Genomic DNA, 27,258 nt, shown 5'->3' on the forward strand with positions numbered 1-27,258 from the left:
TTGGGAGGAACTGCACTGCTGCGCTTGCTGGTGTTGTTGTTGTTTCAATTATTAAACTCTTCTTACGTCAACATTCAAATTTTAATTCGATTCTCCTCCGCATTACTCCAATGTGAGGAGACAAGAATGGAAGGGGCCCGGGGAAGTCGAGCGGCGGCCCGCTCCATCACCATCTGAGCCTTAAACCACAGCAGCCTTGCCATGCCGGCCCGTCCACGGGAGGCTCTGTGCGCAGGCGGCGGGCGGGCTGCAGAGGCAGCGGCCCTCCCTTCCCCCTCCTCCCTCCAGCGGGAGGCAGGGCAGTTCACCGCCCTCGCTCCTTCCTCGCTCCTCCCGGTGCCGCCCCTGCTCCTCCCCCGCGACACCCCAGTCGCGGGCCGGCGGCGGGGCGGTGTCTGTCTGTCTGTGTGTCTGTGTGTCGGTGTCTGTCCGTGGCCGGGCCGTGGCCGCCATGCTGCCGCTGGCGCTGCTCCGCCGCCCGCTCGCCGCCGCCGCCCGCCTGGCCCTGCCGCGCTCCGGCCCCCAGGTAGCGGCGGGGCGCGGGCGGGTGGGGGCGGTGCCCTCCTGGCGGGGCCTGTGGCTGTCGCGACACCGTCTGTCCCGAGCCTGCGTGCGGGGACGGGCGCGCCGAGCCACGGGCGCTGCCCACAGTCGTGTGGGGTCCTTTGGGGTCCATCCCCGGGTCAAGGGATCGATTCGGTTGGCAAAGGCTGCTGAGATCGGCGAGTTCAAGCCGTGCTCGAGCAGCACCGCCCCGTGAACCAGAGCGTGACGCCGACTGTCGCGTCCAGCCTTTCCTTAAACACCTGGAGGGAGGGACGGCGGCTGCACCACGGCCCTGGACAGCCCATTGAAATGTTCCATCACCCTTTCAGTCAAGATTTTCTTCCTGATATCCGAGCTGAACCTTTCCTGCTGCAGCTTGAGACTATGACCTCTTACCCTGTCACTGTCCTCGGCCTGCAAGAAAAGGCCGACCCGCACCCTTCTTTCAGGCAATTGTAGAGAGTAATAAGTTCCTCCTTGAGCCTGTTTCCTCCAGGATGAACACCCCTATTTTCCTCAGCTCCTCCTCATAAGACTTGTAGTCCAGACCCTTCACCAGCTCCGTTGCCCTTCTCTGGAGCAGAAGTGGTCCTGCAGCTTCCCAGTATCTGCCTAAGCAGCGGAAAGCTTCAATGCCTTTTATTTCACACGGTATTCCAGTGTGGCATGGGTTGCTCCTGCATTCTCCCCACTCAGTCAGGATCCTGCAGGGGTCTGTAACAGCCCCAAGGAGCTGTGACTCAAGGCAGCCAGTACTAGATGTGTCAAACTGCAAAGGGCCATTGAGGAACAAAGCCTTTGGTTTTCACCTTCTGTATTCAACGATTTGGAAGTGCAGCCAGTTGGGGGTCAGGCTCTTTTCCCTGGTAAAAAGTGACAGATTAAGTGGCCTCCAGTTGTCTAAACCAGTAGAGGTTTTAATTGGATATTAGGAAAATTTATTTACTGGAAAGGTTATAAAGAGCTGAAGCAGTCTGCTCAGGGGAGTGATGGAGTTATCATCCCTGGAAGTGTTAAAAAAATGGATAAATATGTCACTTGAGGATATGTTTAATGGTGGTGGACATGGCACATCTGGATTCACAGTGGATAGGATGATCTTAAAGTAATTTCTAAACAAAAACAATTCTTTTCCGTGGCTTGAGTTGCATAATGGCCACGCCTGCAGATTCTTGTGAAATAGGACGTGTTCAAAATCCATCCTATAGCTGCCTCTGTGTAAACATGGGCTAAAGTTTTTAAGTGTTTTGGCCTTAATTTTTCATGTTTTATGTGAGAGGTGAGTAGCATGTGCTAGGCTATTGAGGCAGTTGCAAAAGTACACTTAGTCTGGGACTCCCAAAGTGTTTTATCTAATATGAAGAGAAGAACTGTTCATGATCAGCCCTTGGGAAGCAGTCAGCAAAGGGGTGGGATGTGGACTTCAACAATCTTGTGTTGGAAATGAATCACTCTTTCCTAATTGTTGGTATCTTTTTCTTTGATTTGCCAATAATATGTAATTAGCTAGTAGTGGTGTTAGATTGTAAGTAGAAAACATGATGCAGTAGCATAAGTTGATTGGGTAAGGCAGATGTTGGTGTTGCTTTCTCTTTGGTGGCATCTCAGCAGCCTTGCTTTTGAGTAACATGTTTAGCCAAATACATCTTGCTGCTGAGGAAGAGGCTGAGAAAAGAAAAATCCTGCTTTTTTATGAGCTAATAATAAACAGCTGATTGCATCAAATAAAAGATGCAGTGTGTTGCAGTGCCAAAAGGAGTGGCAGCAAATAATGGATATTGGAACTACTTCCAAAGAAAAATGTCGAAAGTTACTTTCTTTGTAGTGGACATCATGAAGGAAGTACCACTCTCCAATGTGCAGCAACATATTCTTCTGTAGTATTACATTTGTTAAAGAATACAACTTTCTGGCTTGAGAATTATTTTTCCTTTTTTTTCTTACTATTTTGTTTCAGGTACGCCTTGCTACAGGGCCCAGACAAAAAAATGGCATTTTCTACGAAATTCGCACCTACGATATTAAGCCAGCAAAGATGAAGGAGTTTTTGGGAGTGATTGACAAGCACTTGCACATCCGCACAGCTCACTCGGAGCTGGTGGGATTCTGGTACTCGGAGCTGGGAGCCATGAACAAGGTGTTCCACATTTGGAAGTACGGTACGGTCAGCATCCCTTTGCACTGCTCTGCTCTCTGTGTGTCCCCTGCCTCCTAGGCAAGAAGGTGAGGGGAATGCTTACCTGGCTTTTATTTGTTGCTCTTATTGTAAGGAGGTGCCCCCAAAACATTGATCCTGTACTGATTAGTGACAAGAACTTGTCAGGAAAACTTTGATGTGTTGAGATGAGAAATTTACAAATGTTTTTGAGCAGCAGTCTATGTTCAAAACAGGAGTGATAGAGGAACTGTGTCAGAGTTTCATTCATGGTCAATATTTTTAGCTTAGGGTCAGTTCCACAAATGTCTTGAAACTTTCAAAATGAATGGAAAAAAGGAAATATGCACACATATGCAGTCTGTTTGTGTTTATATGCACAGATAATTGTTCTTGTATTTTAGCTCAGAGTACCACTCACTCCCATAAAAAATTGAGCAGGCAGTTTGCATGCTTAAGCTCCTTTCAGCAGTGGGCCTTTACTGAGGTAGGAAGCCATTCCACAGAGTCTGACTTCTAAAGCTTGCGGAGTGTTTTTGTTGCAGCTTTAACCTTGCTAGCAATACAATTTTGCAGTATGATCAACTTTTTGTTGGAGTTGGTGCTGACATGGAGGATGCAGGTGAGCCATAAGAAGCTAGTATTATGGTAAAAACTGGGTGTGTCGGTTGTGCTTTTTGTGGAGCCAAAGGGAAGTGATAGTTGAGTTACAGAGGGGTGGGATGGCACGCTGGCATAATTCCCCTTGGACACCTGCTGCAGTCCAGGTCTGTCTGCATATTGAGACAGTGTGCTCGTTGAAGTCCAGTACGATCACAGCACTGTTAGATTAAAGGATCGCCCCTTTTATTTTGGAGGGATGAATCATGGAATCATAGAGTGCAAGAATTGTTTGGTTCCTCTCAACCATGTTGCTCAGGGCCACATCCAGCCTGGGCTTCCAGGGATCGGGTGTCCACAACTTCTCTGAGCAATCTGCTCCTGTGGCTCAACATTCTCAGAGTGAAGAATTTCTTCACTAAATCTAATCTAAATTTTGCTCCATCCCAGAAGATTTTTAAGACCAGGCAGGATAGAGCTCTGAGCAACCTGGTCTCATGGCAGGTGTCCCTGCACATGGCCGGGGGATTGAAACTAGGTGGTGCTTAAGAGGTCCCTTCCTATCCAAACCATCTTGTGGTTCTACATCTATGCTCTGTGAGTTTAAACCTATTCCCTCCTGTCCTATCACTATATGCCCTTGTGAAAAGTGCCTCTTCCACTCTCTTAGAGGCTCCCATTATGTGCTGGAATGCTGCTGTAAGGTCTCCCTGGAGCCTTCTCCAGGCTGAATAGCACAAACTCTATCAGCCTGTCTTCACAAGAGGAGGTGCTTGAGCACTTGGATGATCACCTCCTCTGATATTAGTCATTCTTCCCTCATCCACCAAAGCTGTAACCCCATCACAGAAGGCCACCAAATTAGTCAGGCACAATTTGCCCTTAGGAAAGCCATGTTGGCTCTCATCAGACATCTGATGGTCTTCTATGAGCCTTGGCATTGTTTCCATAAGGATCTACTCTTTGATCTTGCCAGGCACAGAGGTAAGACTGACCAAGCTATAGTTCTACAGTTCTTCCTTATTGAAAGTTCCTTTTTGAAAATGGCATGCCATAACGTCTCAAATACAACAAATTGTGGCTTATTTACTTCCTCTGACAGTTTCCTCAGGACCCATGGATGTATCTCACTGAATCCCATTGATCTGTGCACCTGCATGTCCCTTAGATGGTATCAGATATGAACTTTTCCTACAGCAGATGGTTCTTCATTCTCACAGTCCCTGCCTTTGCCTTCTGTCACTTACATGGTTTGGCTGGAGCACTTGCCAGGAGACCAAGGCAAAAAAGGACATCTTTCATGACCTGGGCAGTCATGTCTTTCTTTTCCTTCAAGAGAGGGCCATTCATTTGTCAATATTTTGGGTTTGCTTGCATTTATAAATTGTCCTGCTTCTCAGAACATTTTAGTCTTGGCTATTGTTACTATTGCCAAATTAAAAAAAAAAAAAAATTGTGGGAAACCTTTAAAATGCAAAACTAAGGGAAAACCTATATCTTTTGTTTCCTGAGAGTGTTTTACACGTCAAATTGTGGTGGTTCCTCCCCCCACCTTGAGACCAAACTATGATCTGAGAAGTGAACAAACTCTACATCATCCTTCCTCCTTGATTCATCTGACCCCTGCTTACATAATTGCTATATTTATCTGTTAGTCCCAAGATACTGATATTTCTCAAGGTTCTTGTTATTCTCAGATGCTGGATTTTTCTTTTGTAATACTGGGAGCTGTCTGCATAAATGTATTGCTTAGGATGCCTCTGTAGCCTAAGCAGTTGAAATACACACTCTTAATTAAGTGGATTTGTTTTCCATTAAGGAAAAGAAAAAGAAGAAAAGGTTTGGCTTTTGGGCATTTAAGATCTTTTTATGTAACTACACACAAACATTACAAACACACAAGCATTAATTCTGTTCTTTTAATGTCACTTTATATAAGCCAAACCACATTTATTAATTTTTTTCTTAGTAGGCTATTACTTCTCCTGATTTTTATTTCCACTTCATTTCTGTATCCACTGTGCTTTCTCCAAATCTTATACTTGGTAACTGTTGCCCCATCCAGTAGTCCCTGCAGCTGCCATATGTAAATATTTTTAACAATAAAATTGCATAACTTACTTTAACTATTTTGTAAACTTTCTTGGAAAATTTCTTTTGGCTTGAATGCATTTTAATTTCGGAGCAAACGCAGATTTTAAAGGTAGTTTTGCACAATTTAAAGGAAACTTACCACATCTGCTTTGAGCTAATATGATGTCTCAAAATACCAGTTTCAAAATTAGATAAGTGTAGTTTGTCTTCCTGTGATTATACATTTTGATTGAGCCTGACATGATATCATATGCATTTTTCATGGGTTTTTTTTCTTCATTTCTTACAGATAATTTTGCCCACAGAGCAGCAGTACGGCATGCACTAGCAAATGATAAAGAATGGCAGGAAAAGTTAATCTCTGTGATTCTCCCCTTGGTAGAGAAGCAGCACAATGAGGTTGCTTATCTGGTGCCCTGGTGTCAACTTGGGAAGCCTCCAAAGGAAGGGGGTGAGCTTATCTTTTCTTTTGCTGATTAAAGTTCCGACACTAACAAAAAATGGCTTAAAGTTTAAACCAGATATTGCATAGTTTTATGACCCTTTATGTAACAAATGTGTGTACATGCACCCATGTGGAAAAGGTGACATAACACAGGTGAGGGACAGAGGTTTTCGGAAGGATTTTTTACACTGACATATGTCAATAACTGACTAGAGTGGTGATCATTAAAGTTGTTAATGACCAGAATTGTGACTTGTTAAATGAACATGCAAAATGACAATGCCATAATAGTGGTCAGAGCAGTCATCCTGGACTTCCTTTGTCTGTCCATCAGTGAGAGGGCATTTCCTGGATATCATTGTTCTCTTTCACAGCAATTTTCCTCTTATCAATTTGCTTTGATGTTACTGCTTCTTTCACATAAAATTTAAAAGCTTCCCTACTTTTTTAAAGATACATTGAAGTCAAATATAAGGATCTGCTCCTTGACCTTGCCAGGCACAGAGGTGAGACTGACGAAGCTGTAGTTCTGCAGTTCTTCCTTATGTCTCCTTCTGTAACAATCATAGGTTAGGTGTAGAAATAATGTCTCTATGTATTTTACTTCTCTCTGTAGCAAATTTGATATTAATAATATTTAATGTTCCCCAATTTGTGAACATTAGTAGACTTTCTTGAGTGAAGATACAGGGAACAGACCTTGCTTCAGCCCTCAGCACGTGTATAGATAATCTTTGTTGTTTATTTCCCCAGGATTTGGAATTTTGTGCTACTGCTGTTGAATTTGAAAGTGGTCTAGTTTTCTCTAAAATCTGGCGAGATTACTTCAAACACTGTTGTAGTTTATCTCCAGCCCATTGCTGGAAAGTCACACCAGACACAAGTGTCTGGCTTTCTATTACTGTGTCAACAATTGTGATCTGAACTAACTACCTGAACAGAAAGAAAACAAGTAACTTTCAGTGGGACTGGAGGTTTTTTTTGGCAAATTATGCCATTTCTCTACAAATAAGGGGGATTGCTTGGCACAGCAGAGGTGCTAAACTATTCCTGCTGTGTTGGTATGCTGTCAGATTTTACTGTGACCAACTGCCAGGAGTCAAAGGGGTTTGTAATGTCATAAACCACTTCAATGCCAGAAAACATCACCAGTCTTAGAAAAGACACCTGGCATTGTGTCACCCAAATCCCTCAAACAAGCATGATCATTTGTGATACCTGCAGTGTAGTCTGAATGTCCCGAAGTTTCCATGCAACATTGCAAATTGCAAAGTTGGGCTTTGTGTGAAGCCTTCTGTTCTTCAGGGCCCTGGTACTTAGATTTACACTTTACTTTAACTGCAGTTAGTGAACCTGTACTCTTGTGAGCCTCTGGAAGCTGTGAGTTCTTGTGCATGAAGGAAGGGGCAGTTTCCTGCTGTCCCCAAATGACAGGGAAATGTTATATTGATTTCACAGCAAATACACTGTGGCCATGAGACACAGTTCAAGATCTGGTATATGTTTGTATGTCTTTCCTTGTGGTAGTGTTTGCCTTTTCTTCTAGGTGTATATGAATGGGTTACTTTCCAGATGAAGCCTGGTGGGCCAGCATTGTGGGGTGAAGCATTTCGAGCTGCAATCAGTGCTCACATCAACACAGGATATACCAGGTTGATTGGTGTTTTCCACACAGAATATGGATTACTTAACACAGGTACTCATCAATTTCTGATACAGACTTTGTCATGGGAAGGGACAGAGAGACAAGACCCTGTCCTGGATCAGAATTGGCCAGCTTGATGAAAATATTGGTGTGGATCATCAAAGTCATGTAAACAGTTCTTGAACCCAGCTTTGTGTGTTGGGTTATAGGCTTAGGCCAGTTGCCACAATCTTGAAAGACTCTCAGATCTGATGTTAAAGTCAAACCATGCAATGCTTAGTGAAACATCATCCCACCACTGGCATGCCTGGAGAATTGTTTCTGATAACTGCAAGGCATGTAACAGATGAAGGCAGATTGCTAGGACTTAGAGTAAGTGCTGTATTGCAGCACAGTAGCGCTCAGCTAATTTTATTTGTACTTTCTCAGTCCATGTGTTATGGTGGAATGAGAGCCCAGATCAGCGGGCAGCAGGAAGACACAGTGCCCATGAAGATGCCAGAGTTGTAGCAGCTGGTAAGACAAAATGAATCCAGAGAACTCACTTGTGTTACCTGCATGCATGCTGAGAAAAGTATTACTTTTCACTGGTATACTGTCTTACTTAAACATGCATTTTATTTTAGTGCGTGACAGTGTCAGATTTTTGGAGTCCCAGCAAAATGTGCTTCTGATTCCCCTGCAATGCTCACCACTGAAGTAGCCTTCTTCTAAAGGATGTAACTAATGGCAGAAGAGATAAGATGGAAGTGTTATCAGCAAGTGACATGGATTCCCATACCCTTATGAGCTGACCTGTTCTTCTGTTGACAAAAAAAATAGATGCAAATTAGCAATGTAAATCAGCACTTTTGATCCCAGTTGTTAAACAAGAACTTTATGATGATATTCCTACATCTCCAGGACAAAGAACTTAGCCATATCATCACCAAAACCATGCCTCACCAATCTTCTATTTTATCCCTAAGTTCTTCATAATTTTTGCATAGCTAGCTCACTTATCAAACTGAGTAAGTGAAGTGCTCTTGTGCAGCATTCCAGCCAGGGATGGTATCCTTTTTATAACATAGTTTGATGCCTCTTATAATTATCACATCCAAGTTATTCCACACAGTTTAAGATGATGCCTGGAGAGGCTACCTGGAACAGAGGCTAGACAGTTTTAAAGGAATAAAGTAGATATTTATTGAAAGGCTTTCAGGGGATACACCTTGGGCAGTACAAGAGCCTGGCTGTGGCTCTACCCAAGACAGATGGCATGTCACAAGTTTTCACACTTTTATAAGTTTTGGTACATTTACATACTGGGTTAATTATCCAATTACAGCTTCAGGTTATGAAGTCCCATTTTCCCAGCTTGCTCTCCTCAATCCACTGTTGTTTACACTTTTTGGGCCTGAAGCTGTGACCGTGCCCTTGGTTCTTACTTGTCTAACTAAACTTGCTAACACTTTATATGAAGTTCAGTCACACACGAAGACAGTACAGAATCTGATAGGTCATCAAAGAAGGAAATTCCCACATATGCCTTAGCCAGTTGTTTTAATCAGACTTCTCACTGGGATGTCTATATTAATTCTGAGCAATGTACATCATCAGTGTTGCTGGAATTGCACTTAAGTGCAACAGTGGGGCTGATTGGGTAGTGTATCATAATGAGCTCTGCCATGAGACTTTTTACTTAATAACTTGTTATGGTTCATTTCAGCTTTTTTATTTTTTGTTCATTAAACACTGCCTCAAAACTGTGAGTTATCCCTACAAACTTTGCCTTGGGTATTTTAATATTTATTTAGGGTGCTAAAGCTGATTAGCCCTTATTCAATTATGTCATCAGACTCAATTGATTTACATGTGCTGGCATTCTTTGAAATACTTTTTGTCAGACTGTTAAAAGCTAAATAAATGAGTATAAAGCATTAATTTTTGGAGTTTATGGCTCAAGCTCTTACTCTTCTTAAACTATGAAATGATAAATCCCATTCTCCAAGTACAGCATTCATTTTGTAGGTCCTGTCTTTTGGTCAGTAACAAATTGCTTTAGAACCAGTAAACTAAAGTGAATAGCAGTAGGGCAGAGGGCTCATGGGCTGGGAAGTTAAATTTCTATTTTGTGTACAGTGGTACAGAGCACCCTCTTCTGCAATTTACAGGTATTGACTATAAATTACAGAGCACTTGGGAGGCTTTTCTGCATGTTAATCATGGATCTGCAATGAGCAATTGAGTACTCAAAAAAGTATCTTTGTGCAGTTTGCCTAATGATTATTGCTTCTATAAAGTGCATTAGGATCTCACAGAAAGCACTAAAATGAGAGCTAGGCCATTATGATTGTGTCCAAGGCAGCTGCGTGACATGTGGCTGCTGTAGTTAAGGAAGTGTAACAAGTCCCAGCTGCTGTACCCATGCCTTCATCCACTGCTTCCTCCAACAAACCCATGTTTAGCATTCTCAGGGTGGAAAAAACAGTACTTCAGAGACCCTTAAAAGGTACAAAGAGCTGATCAACCAGTATATTGTACAGAACATTGCCTTAAAACAGTTCTTTCAAAGGAAGATTTTTTTTTATACTAACAAAAACATGGGCTGAAAAATGGGGAGAGAGAATGAAAAAGACTTTTTTTCATTTGACTGCAAGAATTGTTTCACTAGGGTTTCTTTGTCTTGTTTTTGGTTTTTTTTTTAATTAAAACTATTTTTCTCAACACCAGCATTGAGTGTAAAGGACATTCAAGATGTTAGAAGTGTGGTTTATCCTGAGGTGCCAGCTGCACGCTAGATCAAAACAGAAAACCCAGGAAATTAAGAGTGCTGGGCAGTCATCAAAGTTCACATAAATTTCAACAAGGGAAAGTGCCAGTTTCTGCACTCAGGGTATGGCAGCCCTGGGTGTAGACAGACTGGGGCACAAGATGTTGGAAAGCAGCAGGACTGGGGGGTCCTGGGGGATGGCAAGTTGACCATGAGTGAGCAGTGCCCTGGCAGCCAGGAGGGCCAGCCCTGTCCTGGGGTGCATCAGGCACAGAATCACCAGCCAGGCAAGGGAGGGGATTGTCCTGCTCTGCTCTGCACTGGGGCAGCCTCACCTCCAGTGCTGGGGGCAGAATTGGGTGCCACTGATGCCTTTTGGGACTACCTAAAAACAGAGGCCAGACAAAATTGAGGGGAACAAAAAGCAGTTATAGCAATTGAAGGGCCTTCAGGCAGATGAAGCCCCTGGCCAGGGGCTACACCTAAAATGGGCAACAGGTCACAGGCTTTCATATTTTTGTAAGTCTATGGGTTAATCTTCCAATCGCAGCTCCAGATAATGAAGTAATTTACCCCAAGTTTGCTCCCCACCAACTCACTTTACTTTTTTGGGGGCCCAAGTCAGTAAGGTGTCCTTGATTCCCAGGCCTGGAGAGGAATTGTTTTGTCTGACCAAAATGGGAAAACAGGAGCTAACACACTATATGGAGCTTAGAGTTATACACTAAAGAATTTCAGGATTATAAATATATGAAAAATATAAAAGCTGAAATCCTAAGGATTTACATCATTACAATGTAAAAAAGGTATTAAGCCATTAGAGAGGGTCAACAAAGATGGCAAAAAATCCTGAGGGGAAGCCAGATGAGGAGTGTCTGAGATCTCTTGGTTTGTTCAGCCTGGAGGAGACTGAGGGGAGACCTCATCACAGTTAAACTTCCTCGTGAGGGAAAGAGAAGGGGCAGACACAGATCTTGTCTCTCTGGTGCCCAGTGACAGGACCTCAGGGAATGGCCTGAAGGGGAGGTTTAGGTTGGGTGTTAGAAAAAAGGTTTTTTACCCAGTGTGGCTGGGCAATGGAACAGACTCTCCACAGAAGTGGTCACAGGTGCAAGCCTGACAAGAGTTCAAGAAGTGTTTGGACAGTGCTCTCAGGCATGTGGTGTGGTTCTTGGGATGATGTTATGCAAGCCAGGATTGGTACCTGATGATCCTTTAGGGTCCCTTCCAACTCAGCATATTCTGTGATTCTGTGAAATTTTAATTGGCTTATTGTCTCAGGAAGAATTTTCCTGATGAGTGTAACTTCAGGAATTGGTTGGATACTGGAACTTCGTTGATGGTGATACTACAGGCAATAGCAGCAACATTTTAGTATCTGTTTATCCTTGAGCAATCATACCACTATCATGCTTTCATTTGTAAACTGCTGTTCAGAATCAACTGAGCATATAGGGTGCTTTTAGCAAGGAGGAACAATCAGCAACTCTCATCTCTGTAATAAAAATTCAGAGGCAGGTACTTGAGTTGGGATTTAAACATCAAGAGAAGTTCGTCATGCTTTGCAGTTGGATTTGACAGTTAACCAATCACTGGCTAGAGACCTTTTTACTTACTAACTTTAGAAGTTTAATGTAGCACTTACACTATTTTCAGGTAAATGAGGAGATGCGAGATATAAAGGTATCTACTTCATACTACTTTTTTGAGCTACTGAAATCTCATGTATCAAAGTTAATAACAAAATAAAACAAGGCAAAACAAAAGCTTCTAGCAGTACTCCTTGAAATACCAAATGCAAAAATTACACTTGTGAAGACCAATGGTGCTATACCAGCTTTATTTTTTACTTAATACAAGGCAATTAGAGTGCCTTTTAATACTTCACATAACAGATATTAGCAAATACAAATATATATACTTTTTTTGTTGTTTTTAATGAAAATGTCCATTTAAGGATTTAACTTAGAAATTTCAGTTGTGAAATCTCTCTAGATTTTTGCAAAGTTAACAGATATTCCAGTGCAAAAATAGATCCCATTACAGATAGCATAAAGTGCTTGGAACGAAGGACCAACTATAATTCAGGAGGGAAAGATAAGCACAAAAGTGGTTGTTTAACCATGGGGAAAGTACAACAACTCCGTACTGAAATACAAATGTACTACAAAGAGGGATGCAACATGTCAATAGTACTGAAGTTTAAAATAAGTTAACACCTCAGTGTAGTTTCATTATCAAGAGTGGTTCATATAATGTGTATGACTCTAGAGTGATTTTTCCCCAACACATACTCATTGGCTGGCTGAACGTATTCCATGACAAATCTTCATGCCAGTGTTGCATTATGCTGTCTGTTCAGTACAAACAATGCAGATCAGAGCTGTGAGGCAGTTTGGTTAATATCTACATTTACTGCAACATTTTGTCACAGGTAGCAGATCCTGTAAGCATGACAGTCATGGGGCAATAGAAATCAATATTGTTTTTGGTGGGCTAAGAAAAGTGTATTACCATGTTGTTTCCTGATACATTAATAATTTAAACGAGCAGTTACCAAGAGCAAACCCTTTCAGGACCAAATCTGAATCCTCCTAGAACTCGTTCTAGTTCTACATGCACTAGTTTGGCACAGTGCAAAACGTTAGCCCTTCACTTCAGTGATGTAATGATGATTTGTAATAGTGACTTTTAGCAGTGGCAAGCCTCCAGTACATGCTACTTGTTTCAATGATACCGCAACATACTTGCAGACTGTTCTGGAGTAGTCATGGCTGTAGCTCTGCTGTTTCTGCACCTGGAAGTCTGGTGTATTCATCACCCTGTAACTCATCCCCATAGAGTGACGATGTCATAAAGGTAATAACAAAGCATGTTTTAAGTGAGGTATACCAATCCCCTTTACACTCCATTTCTCAATCCCCTTAGCAATGAATTATACAGATTAAAAAAAAAAAAAAAAAAGTATGAAAAAGGCACTTCAGCAGAGCCTGTACTGAGCTCTTACTTTACCTCAAGGCAGAACACGGAGGAACAAGGAACTTGTTTTAACTGTGTTTAAAAGTGTTGAGTTGGTCAGTGTTACCAAGTATACTTGGAAATATATAATCAATCAATCTTCATCAGGCTCATGCCAGCCTTTTCAGTTTTTGCTGGGCTGCTATGGTTATTCACAGAAGAAAATGGTCCATGATTGATTCATGGAGTAGCATCAAAACCAGTGCAGAACCTCTGTGGGTATTTAAGGCAGAGGCATACAGGAACAGCTCAGGAACTGCACTTGTGTTCAAACCACATTACTGAACCAATTTTCAAATGTAAAAGCAACACAGAGGGGCCCTAAAAGCATTCTCTCCCATGACCGTTGTACAATGTGAACAAGAACTGGTTGTTGTTACTATATAATTTCCCCTCTAGTATTAGTCTGGCTTTGTAAAACTTGAAAAATTCACTGTTGAACTGTAGCATTATTTATCTTGAACTCTCTTGTTTTTCAGGGGGATTTTTAATGAAACAGTTGTTTGTCACATGTATAGTAAGGGTGCATTCTCCAGTTAGGGATCACCTAATGACTGAAACTACACTGCACAATAGAAGCAGAAACTTACACATTAATAATATACCAGTTTCCAAACAGGAGAATTTTAGGTGAACAACTTGCAGTTGTTTGCAGATAGCAGCTGATTGCTAGAATCTGGAACATGGTCAGATTGTGAATGCAGCTATCCACCATATGGACAGAAAGAGAGCATGGCATTACAGGCATAATGTAAAGAAATACTGTGGCTACAAAGATCAGCTGAAAGCATTTTCAATCCCTAATTATGCTACCTACCTATTTAAAGTCATAAATAATACTGTTAAAAAAAAAAATCTACATCTTGTTTCTAGTTTTATCTGGCAAAGCCAGAAACAGCAACATGCTTGTGCTAAGCAGTAATTCCAGACGATGGGTACCTTTCTGGTGCAAAGCAGGGGTTAAAGAGCAGATATTACAAATCTGAGTGACAGCTCATGATTTAGAATTTGCTCTTGGCATTAGCAGCTTGTACAACTATTGTTTGCTGCTGTGGTCCAAACCCTATGTCTGCTTCTCACCCACTTCTTCCAACTAGATGTTCATGGAGCTGTGACAGTACCTCAGAGGAGCAGAAAAGTACTTAACTGCACAAACACCTAGTCAGAGTATGTTGTTGATTGTGATGCTGGTGGGACAATCATGCATTTGGAGGGTTCACAGTTCTGTGTATCACCACTTGCTGATGAAGATGTGCGGTTATGATGGCCTGTCTCTTGCCATCCCACATGCACAGTACTGCTTTGTGGCCTCAGCTTTGCCACCACTGACCTACACCAGCCTAGAGAAAGCCAGCTGGTCAGGTAGGTTTTCATAACACAGGGCTACAACATTGGTGGTGACTTTGCTTGCCACTGACTATTTTGGTGCATTCATTGCCAGCAATGGATATAGCACCAGCACATTCCCACTCCTGACATGAATGTTCTAAAGACTAAAACATGCATGTCCTACATATCTGTAGATAACCACTGGCCATGATTCCTGAATGAATTATTTTAGCAACCCTAATAAAAACATACTATACAGAACAAGATACAGTATGGTTGAAAGCCCACAGCATCTCGTGGGTGCTTTACCACAGCTTCAGAGTTACACTGTAATGAGCTAAGTTCAAGTCTTTCACTGGAGAACAGTACAAGACGACTCCATGAGGCACTGCCCCTGTAAAGGAATTGTTTTCATTGCATTGAATTGCATTGCATTGAATGGTTATCAGTAGAGTGTCCAGTTGCTTTTCCTCTAGCTTCTTTGGGAGCATACTATCCCAGGAAAAGGAAGTTTGCATTCTGCTCATCATTTCTTTGACGAAATTGGCTCACACACAACTTTCTTTTACCTTCTCATCTTGCAGGAAGGAGTTAAGGATTGCAATGTCTACCACAGTCTGATTTTTGTGCAATGACAGGTCCTTAGTATGGTCGTCGTCACTTTGGTCCTTAGCAAAATTTACAAAAACCTACAAGAAAAAAAGGCCACGTCACACACCACCATAGTATTTCATTAATTCACAGCATTTTAAGCACCGGACATCCTGATATAGTCCTGGGATTCAGTACTCTGCTTAAATGCCCTTGTAAGATAGGTCAATTAAATTGGTGGATGTACTCCTACTTCTGCAAAAGAAATTTTAGCATCCAGGCTACTAAAAACTTACTTGGTCAAGTGTGGTCTGAGAAACGGAGTAGTCTTCTATGTGGAGTCTCTTCTTATTCTGGGAGAGAATACTGAATATTTTGGCCAGGGAGGATGGTGAAGAGGGAAGTTGGTACTGCAGCATATTCCGATGTTTTTCCTTTAGGACACTTCCAGGGAAGGCATGCCCAAAGAACTCCTCAACAGGCTTTAAGTCCGGGTTTGCCCCTGCAATTCTCACTACTATGGTGTAACCGTCTCCAAACCTGTGAACAAAAATGTCAGTACAAGATTTAAGTGCTTCTGAAATACAAGTGAGGCTAAAAATCTAGCAGCATTTCTGATAGTCAGAATAGCAACAAAAATGCTTCATGACAAACTAAGCATAACTATCTCCCTAAAAATGCTAACTCTGTCACGTAAATGAAAATAAAATACCTACCTGTTCTTTAGGTGCTGGACACTGCCCAGACACCTGAATCGCCCATTGACCATTATCGCCATTCGAGTGCACAGGGCTTCACATTCTTCCATGCTGCAGGCAGAAATAACTCTATTAGTACTGCAAACAGCATTGAAGAGCAGAGTAGAAAGGCTGAGCCTAGCATCCTGCCCTGGCAGATGTAAATGCCAAGGTATGACGCAAGTGGACTGCTACTTACCTGTGAGATGTGAGCACCACTGATCTCCCCTCCTTGATTACACTCAGAGCACAGTTCCACAAGAAGCGACGTGCTTTAGGATCCATCCCTGTTGTTGGCTCATCCTGCAAAATGTATACAAAAAACAGATTACCCCTCTACATTCTACTGACAATACCTCATCTTTGAAATGATCTGTCCATTCCTGATTATGGAAACATTGAAAATAAGTTTGATTCATTCTCTAAAATGAGAAAGTAATTTATGCATTGGATTTTTAATCAGTCCATTTCAACAGGTTTTTCTGTTGATGAGCAAAGGTAGCAGACTCACCAGGAACACCACAGGTGGCCCTCCAATGAGGGCAATGGCTGTGGAAAGCTTGCGTCTGTTCCCTCCACTGTAATTCCCGGCATATTTCTCTCCGTATTTCACAAGGCCCAGTTTCCGAATTGCCCACTCGCCAACCTGTGAGAGAGAGCACACCACCACCTTCAATCAGGCATAGCAACATCCACACAAAGATTCTTCTCACAAGCTTTGGCTTCAAAAGCAGCTTTCAGAAGAGCCATTCATCTGAGGATCTCATGTGGCATGGATACAGGTTTTGAAACACCCTGGATACCTCTGGATCAGGATACATGTAACTCCTGTCCCCAGGAGGCCTGAAAAATCAAAGGGCTGCAGCTTATCAGCCAGTGGGCAAGAGTTCAGCATCAGCTCAGCCACGCTAACCAACAACCTAGTGCTCTTAGCAGCACCAGCTTCAGCGAGCTTTCCTGCTGCTGCAGGCTTACAGCAGGGACAGGGACACTGCTGACCGCAGCACTGACAGTGGTGCATCTTAGCCCCTTGGATGGATGGAATCTGGCTTGCTGTTCACTAATGTCCCTAATGGTGCCAACAGGCAGGCATTGTTGTCCTGCAGACTGAAGTGTGTTATGGGGAAGAGAGTCAGGTACTACTCAAACCACACCCAGAACTGGGTTCGTTTTTATATGGAGCTGGTGAGAACATCACATGGAAGAACTTGGCAGCAAGTTTAGAGGGAGATTGCAGTTTCCACTCATGTCCACCATCACAGAAGGATTCAAGGCTACGTGGACATACCCTAGATATCACCTGCCTAGAACACTCAGGTCTCATAAAGTAAAAACTGCTAATTCCAGGAAACAGAACTGAAAAGGGTGCTGCATGGTACTAGCAGCTATCATCAATTGCCTGAAGACTGTTATTGTAACCTCATGTCTGAATGCTGAAATAACAGCACTCGAATGATGCACCATGATCAACTAGAAAGCTTTTAAAACTCAGCATATGGCTTTTGCAAAGCTGTAGTGTGTTTGCTTCTGGGGACTTTAAAGAATTAACACTTGACAGCAAGTGAAGTTCTGCATGACCTGCAGCTCCACAGACCTTAAGTTCTTAATGGAAGGAAGTTATTCACTGGAGAAAACACAGACTCAAATTATCGGCTCTTCCATTTAGCACATTTTTCCAAGCAACACTGAAAAAACCTTGGGTTTCCCTGAAGGAAAGGGGAGCAGATCTTACCATATGGTATCTTCACATCATGGCATTACATGAGTTGCAGGGAGGGTGCATGCAAGCAAGAATTTGGTCACTGGGGTGAGTCCTATGGTGTCTTTACCTTGCAGACTTCTTTCTCTGGAACACCTCTCAGGAGTGCGAAGAACTCCAAGTGCTCTCGCCCTGTCAGCAGTTCATTAACAGCATCAAACTGTGGGCAGTACCCCATGTTCTGATGGACTTCTTGGATGTTGGACAAGATACTGTAAAAGAAAAAAGCCATTGTTAGGATTTAATGAGAATATGCTATTTTAGATGTTAAAACAGTGTGAAACAGTCTTTCTGGATTCACTGAACTAACAAAAATACAGGATCCTAGAAGTCTGTCTTGATCAACCTACTTTTTATTTCTCCTTTTTCACCTCATTAAAAAAAAAAAAAAAATTACATTTAAACATGGAAGAGCTGTTATGCAATGACTACCAGACTAAAACAACTTTCCTAAGCCACTGACATACTTAACCAGACTCAAGCAAGGGTTGAAACAGATGCCTGGAGTTGTCAACAGGAAAAGTGGACGAGAGTTTTGATGTGGAAGAAATCTTGTTAAAACTGGAGGAGAAAGCAGAGAAAAGATGCACTGTCTTTCACCTGTTTCCTTTGAGGAAAGCTTCTCCTCCTGTCACATCTGTATCACCAGTTAGCATCTTAAAAGTGGATGACTTGCCAGCACCATTTACTCCCAGAAGTCCAAAGCACTGGGGATATAAATGAGCAGTGTTATTTGAGAACAGGATCCAGCTGCATCATTTTCAGTGCTGACAAGATGGGAAGAAGCAAACTTGACCTTCAGGACAGCTAGAGGGACTCTTAAATCCATTTTCAGAAAAAAACCCAAGAACTTCTAGGCTATTATTTTAAGTATAAACCTTCAGGCTATGAAGATTAACAAACAGTGGTGTCACCTTGATAGACTGTCACCACAGTTCATTTGTGCCAAACCGTGCACACTGGAGTTTGGCTTCTGGTCCCAGACACTGAGAGTTAAGTACCTTCCTCAAAGGCAGAGACACACAGAAACAGAAATTACTTCAGCTTCTAGTCTCCTCTGGTGCAATTTGAACATTCATCAGGTTTTCATCTTACATGCTGTCTTGTGGCTCCTAAATACTGCAGTAATAGCAAAACAATGCATTTAACAAATAAGCTTACCTCTCCAGGGGGAATTCCAACACAGATCCTATCAACAGCTGGCTTTCTCTTCATTCTGTAAATCTGAAGCCGTAAGAAAAAGATTGAGAAGGACAATGTCTAATAATTCTAATTAGAGCTGTACATATTCAATACTCCCAACTTGATCCAGTTTTGACCCCATTAAATTCCTCTGGTAAGGCACGGTGAACTGCATAGTTTTTGTGTTAAAGAGTATGAATTCAGAAGTTCTGTCACCTTGGTTAGCTCCTTGATTTCCAAAATGTCACTCTGTCCTCCTCCACTAATTATCCTCTGCCTCTCTCTGGTTACATCCTCATCTTCATCATTCACAGGAGGCAGCTTGGCATAGACAGGCCTGAAGAAAGCGACATGATAAAGCCTTAGCAGAAAATGACAGGGCCTTCACAGGTAATATTCTCCCCATTTAATGGGCGACACAAATGAAAACATCACTTGCCTGTAGCAGTGCAGTAGAGAGGACAACCTACCTGGGTTTAATGAAGAACCTATACTGGATGAGCACCGTGATGAGAAAAAACACAACACCCTCTACTGCCATGGCAAAGAGGTTCCTTCCCACCAGGTCCCATGACAGAGGGGACACAAAACGATTCTCTCCTGCCAAAATGAGATTAAAAGCACAATCACTCTTCCAGAGCAAGGGGATCAGGCCAGCATTTCTTCCAGCACAGCTCACCAAATTGGGCACTGGGACAGCTAGACCACACAAGGAGCCAGCTGTGTCTGCATGCACATTTTTTACTGCAGCAGTACTGGGACTCAGGCCCAGAGAATTCTGTCTGCCAAAGAGCTAGCTCACCTTTACAAAAGGTTAGTGAAGCACAGAAAGACTGTGACTCAGTCCTAGTATCTGCATGCCAGGAAAAAAAATAAAATTCCAGCTTTCCAGAACCTCAGCCAGTCCTTACACAAGGCCTAATGATCTCCATATAATTGTCTTTATGCGTTTTCATTTAATGTTCTTTATGCAAAATTTTTTGGATCTATATACCAGTTCTCCTAACAACTTAGAGTGGAAGGCTATGATGACTTGCCATGTTTGACCAGGCCTGTGCTGCAAATTGTGCACTTTCAGTTCCTGAAGTTAGAGGAGCTCATCTGGAGCAAACTCTAGATTTCTCTGCTCCTTTCAGGCCATTGTCTCTGTGATAACACAATTTCACTTACCAAATCTCTCCAGAGCATCAGCCATAGCCTGGTTTTTCACCATGTCAATGAGTCCCCGGCCCAGGCAGAAGTGGGGGAAGATGAGGAAGACAGACTTCAGGATGTCATTGATGTCCTTCAGCTTCTGTTAAGAAAAAAATCAAGTGCCAGTGAGCCAGCTGAGCAGAAAGCAGCCAAGAGTGACCCACCTTATCACTGACCTCTCCTTCCCTTTCCCAACACTGCAACCCCACAAAAATCCACATATTAGAAATCCTCCCAATTTATTCTCCCAAAAGCCAGGGTCATAGCTCCTCTGGACAGTCATTGTTGTGCTGCTCACGTTGCTATTAACATGCGAAAAGTGCCGTAAAATGTTTTTGCAAACACTCATAGTCTAAAAGATAGTCTACAAACAATGATACGCAAAAAACTACTGGCTGAGGACACAGGAAAGTTGAATTTGCACAGAGTGGTTATGCCAGTGGCTGTAGGGAGTTCCTCCCTATCCCTTATTGGGAGCTCTAACACTTTTCCTTTGTTGTCTTCCAGCTGGCTTAGTCCATGGATTGAACTGATAGCACCTTGAGTTTCTGTTCTGCTAGGTACTCATCTCTTATGTACTTATTTTTACTGAGCTACAACAGGTTTCATAGCAAAAGGAACCATCATCAAGGACTGTGTTGTTATGCCCACAGGAAGAGGTACAATCAACAAGTAACTCCCATGGTGTCTCCTGAGCCTCCTTCCACAGGGATCACTTCACACCACTGCGGGTTCAAACTGTGCTTGCCAAGACATGTCATGTTGTCTGCAAGCATGAGAGGAACTTGTACCTTCCCCAGGAGGCATCTGGTGCTGAAAAACTGATTGTGTAAGCTCCCCAGGGCAACTAAATGGTTGAGTGATTAAATGGCCTTCACAAAGGGAAAATGCCTTCATTAAGAACATATAAGAAATTCCATTTGAACATAAGAAAATTCTATTCTTTTTTATTCTAAGAATGACTGAAAAGTGGAAAAGGTTGTCCAGAGAGACTGTGGAGTCTCTCCCTGGAATGTTAAAATCAAATGGCCCTGAGCAACCTGCCTGTAGCAATTCAACCTTGGCCCCCCACTACAAAAAACCCAATGCACTGCTGTAGCTGATCCTGCTTTGAGGTGGACTCAGGAGCTCCTTCCCCAGCTTAACTACTCTGTGAGCTTTTCTAAAGGAGGCTTTAACCCATTTCCACCAGAACCCACGTTTAAACTCTTGCTAATAGGGCCTTGCTTTTCTGGAGATCTGGCTACTAAAGGCAGCATGGACCCAACATGGAACTACATTGCAGCAGCACAAGACAGTGAGGAGCCTCTAGAAAAACATACATTGTTGGTGAAGAGCTCCAGGACAAAGGTGGCCACACTCCCATTGATGCCAATGAAGAGATTCACACTGGTGAGCACAACATATGCCGTGCTAGGGATTTTGAACACAAAGGAGGCTGGGTACATGAGAGGGGTGATGGACCACCTGACAAGAGAAAAGGCAGCAACATCAGGTAAGAACTTTTAAAGTCCAAAAGCCTTCCCAGTGATCCTCTGATGAGAAATCCCTTACCCATAGAGAAACAGAAGGAGAGCCAGCACAGGTAAGTTGGAGGAAGATACATAGGACTTCTGTTGGAAGCAGATGAAGATGATGACAACTAGTGTGGCTGGAACAATGTAGTTGCACTGGAAGATTAAAAACATGATGTTAGAGTTCTTTCCAGATGACATAAAAAAAGATGTTTTTCTGCTCTAATCCAGGACTTTTCATACTTCTTCAGGGTTCCCAAAGCTGTTTTCAATGGGAGACTCTTAAAAGTGTCATATGTGTGAACCATAAAACAGCACACTTGAATTTACATTTCCTGATGCCTCTAGAAGTAGTCAGACTCTCAGAGGTTTCAGATACCACAGGCTGAGAAAACTTGCTTTGGACAGACCAGAACAGGGAGCTACACAAACAAGAATTTTTGGGCAAGTATTTTAGAGTGAGATAATAAATGCTAATAATTGAGCTTCTGGTTGTCCTTCCATCCTCTGTCATATTCCTTGACCCACTGAGATGAACCATACCTCCATGAGAGTAAATACAAAGTCATTTACACAGTTGTTATTCATTGAAATAATGTGGTACCCACTGGCCCAAACTACACTGCACACTTCAAGATACCCTGGAAAAACAGAATGGAGAATAATTTAGCCCAGCTGAAGTCCTTACCATATCCCACACAAAGTTGGCCAGCCAGTAGATCACAGGCTTCACACCACTGATGAACTGCAAGTGTTTAGCCTTGCTGACACGTTCCTGAATAAGGAAAACCACAAAGCTGGCAGGAACAAAGGACATGGCAAAGATCACACAGATGGACACGAGGACATCCACAGAGGTGGTCATCCTGGATAAAAAAAAGGAAGAAAGCAAATTGTTTGTATGCTTGTACTGGCTCCTTTGAGATGAAATGATGCAGCTCATGCAGGACAGGGCAGAAATGATTTCTTCTGCTGCTGTTGTTAGTCTGTCATTATACTCAGAATCTGAGTAAAGGATTACCATGCAAGACTCTCTTAACTGCACAGTTCTTCTCCAGCCACGTAGCAAAGGAAACATACAGAGTCTGCTGGTACCTCAAGCCTAGCATCACAACCTGCAGACTGGTGAATAGCTTCAGCACAGTAGACTGCTTTCTGCTTTACTCATCACCACCTTGTTTCCCACACAATCAGTTTCTTGGAGTTGATGGGATTTGTCATTTTTGGTGATATTTCAAAGTTCAGAAGTGCCTGCCCATCATCTGCCACTGTTTTATGGATTGAAGAACTCACAGATTCTGAGTCCTGACTCTGATTGTAGTGGGAGTGCACTAGTTAATGCCTCAGTGAAGTTAATCCTGTGTATTACTGTGTGCCCCCCAGCTTGAGACAGTGAGCAAAACTCAACATATTAGTCATCCCTAGTCAAATGGTGGGGACAAAACAATGAACATATTCATGGTAAAACACCTTTCTGAAGGTAGCTGAGAGGAATTTCCTAGAGTTGCAGAAGGTCTGATCCCTGAAAAGGACTGGTTCTTAGAAACTGCAACTTCCAGGGACTCAAAGACAGTGAAAGTTTGTACAGCAGTGCTGTTCAACAGAAAATTCTCAGCAGCATAGGTTTCCACCTGCCCAGACCAGAGAAAATAAGGCCTGCATGTTAAAAGCCTAAATGGCAGAGGCCACTGACTGTGCATAGTGAGTCCAAAACCTCCCATGTTGCCTGTTTCTAGTCATCAGCAATGAGCCCAAACCCATCCATATTCATGTCACAACTTACAGAGCTACTTCAGAGAGCTGCTGCTTGGTGAGGTTGAGTGGGTGATTGAAGGCAGTGATCCCATAAGCACTGGGGTTTTCACCCTGCTGGAGGTTGGCCCGAAGGATGGCATTGTTGATCACATTCAGGAAGGATGCAATGGCATGCCAGCCCTTGTTGTTAAACCACACCTACAAGACATCATGTCAGCATCAGAAAGGTACAGGTACATCAGCTACCCAAAACTTCCTAAGCCCTGCAGAACACCCCTTCCTCTGTCGAGGCCCTATTTCTTTCCACATCCTTCCAGATAGCTTGCTGAGGGGCAGAACACAGTTTAATCAATAAGCACAAGAGGCAGCTGGAAGCTATCACTGATCCAGCTCTAAACTCCTTTTGGCATTTAGGCCTAGATTCCACCGGAAAAATGGATTTTGAGAAAGCCCACACAGAACTACAAGCTACATTTACTCCACTAGCAAATACAAGGGACTATGGTCTACACAATTTTCCAAGAAAAACTGCCGTGACTCCAAGTCACCAGAGCTTCAAATAGCAGGCACAGAAATGAAGATTGGTTAATTTACCTTCACGTTGTTCTTTGTATCTAGGCCTTTCATGAAACTTGATAAACTGTTGAGAAATCGATCCCCAGAACTCCCCTGCAAACAGTAAAGAGACAGTTACTTCCCCTCTAAGAATATGTTTATTCATGCCCTGGGGTCTGGCAGAGACTACACAATGTTTTTCATAGTTCTGACAGCTTTCTGCCAATTTAACAGCCTCTACCCCCTAAACTGGAGGTGGTTGGAGGGCTGAGTAATTGCAGCCTCCCTTCACCCCTTCCTTTCTATAGTCTCACCAGTAAGAAGGGTCAGTCTTATTCCTGTTTTTTTTTTCCCCTGCAAAATGTATTACCCAAAGTTGCATGCAAACTCAGAGACATTGCAGTCCACAGGCTGGAAGTCTCAGAAGAAAACAGTGGCCCAAATTCTCTTCTGAGCTAGGGCAGATTCAGCTTAGGAAGGTTCATCTGAGGTTTTGAAGATGGCAGAAACCACTTCTTAATTCCCCAAGACAACCCACTCTGTGCTGCCACAAAACATTAAGATGTGTGCAATCCCCACTGGCTTGCAACTGGCATTGGGCAGAACCCACATTGGCAACATGGGCTGAGTAAGCTTTAGCTGAGCATGTCTTCCAGCCTTCTGCTACCCCCAGACAACAGCCTGGGAGATCCCAGCTCAGAGGCAGCAGGGAGAGTCAGTGGGCACAGCTAACATACACATGCTCCTCATTTTATGGCTTCCAAGTCATGTCCCAGGTAACAAGACTCAATATTCATGCATCCTGGGCTTATGGGGAACAACTACTCACCTGTGCCAGCTCCAAAATTTTCTTCACCTGTTTAATGGCATCAGTGACTTCATGGCTTGGGGGAAGCACAAGGGAACTGCTGGCTCCCAAGGAAAAGCCACCATACCTGAAAGTTCAGATAGAAAGTGATGCTAAGATGTGACTATTCACTGACCTCCAGAAAATGCCACTCCTCATCCCTCTCCATGTGTCTCCTCTTCCTGCAGTACACCCAAGGCTAATGTCTCCACTCTTACATGAAGGGATGACTTATTCTCCTACATGACTGCTTAGCCATGATGTGTTCTGCTCTTTGTTTCTGGGGTTAAATACTCATATCATGATTGCTCAGCATGCTGTCCATTTAATAAAGGCAGCTGTTCTCTGATGCAGGCAAAACAGGACATCTCCCTGCTGCTCTTGCTTGGAAGAGCAGCACTTCCCAGAAGAGAGTACCAGCACACTGGTCATGCAAATCTTTTCAGGACTGCTCTCTGCATAAGGCAGACATGCTGTCCAGTGCTCTGGGCTTGTCCCAGTTTATCCTTAAACATCTTCCTCCAACATCTGGCACTTAAGAGTCCTATAATACAAACTGCAAAGCAGGGTAGATGTGTCCTGCTAAATACTAGGCTAAAGGTTTAGTGGACACATAGAAGCCAAAGAAAAGGCAGTAACTCACCTGAACTCATTCACCCAGATTTTATTCTTTAAGCTGCAGAGAGAAAAAAGAGAGTTGATGTATAACACATTGAACCAGAGGAGAGACAGACCTCACAAAGCTGCATCCATATGGCCAGGGAAAAGAGTGCAATAACCTCTCACATCTGATAGAGCTCCTACCATTCATCTTCAGTTTAACCCCTAGGTTTCCCCCATAATCTGTCCATGAGTCAGCAAACAGAATCACTGACCAAGCAGAAACATGACTTTGAGCTGGGAATCAGGGCTATCTGAGAATCTGAGTGTATTTGGCTCACTACTGAAGAGTTTGGGCTGCTTATTTGCCTGGTCTGTGCATCACCCACAGAGAAAGCAGTATCTGTCAGGAAGGGAAGGGGAAGTGTTCAACACCCACCTTTTCCCAATGATCTGGGCATAGGTCTTCACAAGGTAGTCTGATATATTGCGGCCTGTCAGATTCTGGAGAATGTCAGTCGTGTCTTGCTCACGCTGGTGTCACCAGTGAAAACACAGATAAATGCTCATCAGAAAACACAAATGCTGAGTGGAACACATCTTGTGCAATGCTGCATGCAAGAATCGCAGCTAGCCACTCTGCTCCTCATGAGCATTCCTCACTGCAGTACCACTGAGCTCCCTCCTACCTGTGGGGGTGGCAGGCCACCTGCACCAGGGGGGCACACAGGCAGCATCTTCTTGATCTTCTCACTGCTACACTCACAAGATGGGGAAGGATTCTCCATGCTCCAGTTGCCTTTCAGGAAGATGTCCAGGACTGACTCTGGAACTGAAGCAGTGGTCCATTCTTTCTGCCCCACAGTGCAAGGAGTATCTCTGTGTTTCAAAGGAGGCAAGAAAAAAGCAATTTAAGACAAATAAGATGGCCTTTGTTTACAAGGCATTTAAAGATCAAACTCCACAGTCCCCAGAAGAGGCAGTGTGGTTCTCAAAGGAGCTTGACCTCAATGAGACAAACAGCTCAAAGCAACAGATCGGACTGCAGCTTTTAACAGATCCCACTGCCAAAGAAACTGAGACTGGCCAACACTGAGTAGTGCCAGACACTCCCCTCTTCACATTATAATGAAATGCTTTGTTTCAGTTAGTCTCAGCAGGAATGCTGTCCAGAGTTCAGGCAGCATCTGGAGAATGCTCTTAGACACATGGTTTAGTTCGAAGCAGTCCTCCAAGAAACAGATAGTTGGGCTCAGTGATTATCATGGGTCTCTTCCAACTTAAAATATCTTGCTTGATTTTAAGATCACAGCAGACAATCTTCTTGGGTGACTCCTTGGATAATATTTCTGCCTTTGGGGGCATCAAAACACTGCTCTTCCCCAAGGCAGCAGTGGGCAGCTTTTTCCCCATGGCCCAGTGGTGGAATAGCACAGCTTTCATGCCTGTTATGAAGGATGCATCTTGCTTTCCACCACTGGCCAGCATATCAGACACCTTGCCTTCCTCCCCATCATCCTGAGCTGCAGGTCTTCTGGACACAGCATCTCAGACTTTTGGACTGTAAACCTCTTCTACATTCATAGACTAGATCTTCAATGACTTGCCCAAGGCCATGCACCAAGTCAGGTGGCAAAGTTAGGAAACAACACAAATGCTGTCTGTGTCTCCACTCCTATGTATGTTGGGTGCTAACTCAGATTTCTAATGCAGCTGGAAATAAAGGATTATGGAGTGGGAATAACTCCAGTCAACAACATACAGGTATGTAAATAGGTCCTTTACCATGATCAAGACCAAACAGTAATTTGAGTCATTTGCTCTCTCCTTTCCATCTCTCTCAGCAAGGACTTGCACTCAAACCTCACTTCCTCACCAGACTGAGTGTTAGCAACTATTAAAAAAGTTATGAGCAGAAAAACTGAATATAATTACAACTC

The 27,258-nt window shown here is 43.2% G+C and overlaps 2 protein-coding genes across 4 annotated transcripts in view; one reads left to right on the plus strand and one right to left on the minus strand.

Annotated features, from left to right (window-relative positions):
* The first annotated feature begins 341 nt into the window (after positions 1–341).
* Positions 342–9,408, plus strand: NIPSNAP3A (nipsnap homolog 3A). The gene is made up of 6 exons (XM_079331314.1): positions 342–526; positions 2,504–2,705; positions 5,685–5,846; positions 7,387–7,536; positions 7,915–8,001; positions 8,112–9,408. The coding sequence occupies exons 1-6, from the start codon at positions 452–454 to the stop codon at positions 8,186–8,188; spliced, it is 753 nt and encodes a 250-aa protein (XP_079187440.1). The 5' UTR covers positions 342–451; the 3' UTR covers positions 8,189–9,408.
* A 2,652-nt stretch (positions 9,409–12,060) lies between these two features.
* ABCA1 (ATP binding cassette subfamily A member 1) overlaps positions 12,061–27,258 on the minus strand; it is a 90,460-nt gene continuing 75,262 nt past the window's right edge. For all 3 annotated transcript variants that reach the window (XM_079331265.1, XM_079331263.1, XM_079331264.1), the window contains exons 31-50: positions 26,008–26,197; positions 25,758–25,852; positions 25,362–25,394; positions 24,701–24,806; positions 23,911–23,985; positions 23,345–23,514; positions 22,250–22,427; positions 21,602–21,717; positions 21,370–21,514; positions 20,024–20,147; positions 19,324–19,453; positions 19,070–19,190; positions 18,833–18,895; positions 18,272–18,378; positions 17,742–17,883; positions 16,424–16,558; positions 16,112–16,215; positions 15,892–15,984; positions 15,472–15,715; positions 12,061–15,273 (exon numbers count right to left, since the gene is read on the minus strand). In XM_079331265.1, the coding sequence (XP_079187391.1) occupies positions 15,133–15,273; positions 15,472–15,715; positions 15,892–15,984; positions 16,112–16,215; positions 16,424–16,558; positions 17,742–17,883; positions 18,272–18,378; positions 18,833–18,895; positions 19,070–19,190; positions 19,324–19,453; positions 20,024–20,147; positions 21,370–21,514; positions 21,602–21,717; positions 22,250–22,427; positions 23,345–23,514; positions 23,911–23,985; positions 24,701–24,806; positions 25,362–25,394; positions 25,758–25,852; positions 26,008–26,197 (2,512 nt within the window). In that variant the 3' untranslated portion in view covers positions 12,061–15,132. The remainder of the gene's footprint in view (positions 15,274–15,471; positions 15,716–15,891; positions 15,985–16,111; positions 16,216–16,423; positions 16,559–17,741; positions 17,884–18,271; positions 18,379–18,832; positions 18,896–19,069; positions 19,191–19,323; positions 19,454–20,023; positions 20,148–21,369; positions 21,515–21,601; positions 21,718–22,249; positions 22,428–23,344; positions 23,515–23,910; positions 23,986–24,700; positions 24,807–25,361; positions 25,395–25,757; positions 25,853–26,007; positions 26,198–27,258) is intronic.

The sequence above is a fragment of the Erithacus rubecula genome (assembly GCF_903797595.1).
Source record: "Erithacus rubecula genome assembly, contig: SUPER_Z_unloc_2, whole genome shotgun sequence".
In the NCBI taxonomy this organism is placed as follows: domain Eukaryota; kingdom Metazoa; phylum Chordata; class Aves; order Passeriformes; family Muscicapidae; genus Erithacus; species Erithacus rubecula.

Coding starts and splice junctions, on each gene's coding strand:
- NIPSNAP3A (XM_079331314.1), top strand. CDS start 452: ATGCTGCCGCTGGCGCTGCTCCGCCGCCCGCTCGCCGCCGCCGCCCGC. Junction 527..2,503: donor TGCCGCGCTCCGGCCCCCAG/GTAGCGGCGGGG, acceptor ATTTTGTTTCAG/GTACGCCTTGCTACAGGGCC. Junction 5,847..7,386: donor GAAGCCTCCAAAGGAAGGGG/GTGAGCTTATCT, acceptor CTTTTCTTCTAG/GTGTATATGAATGGGTTACT.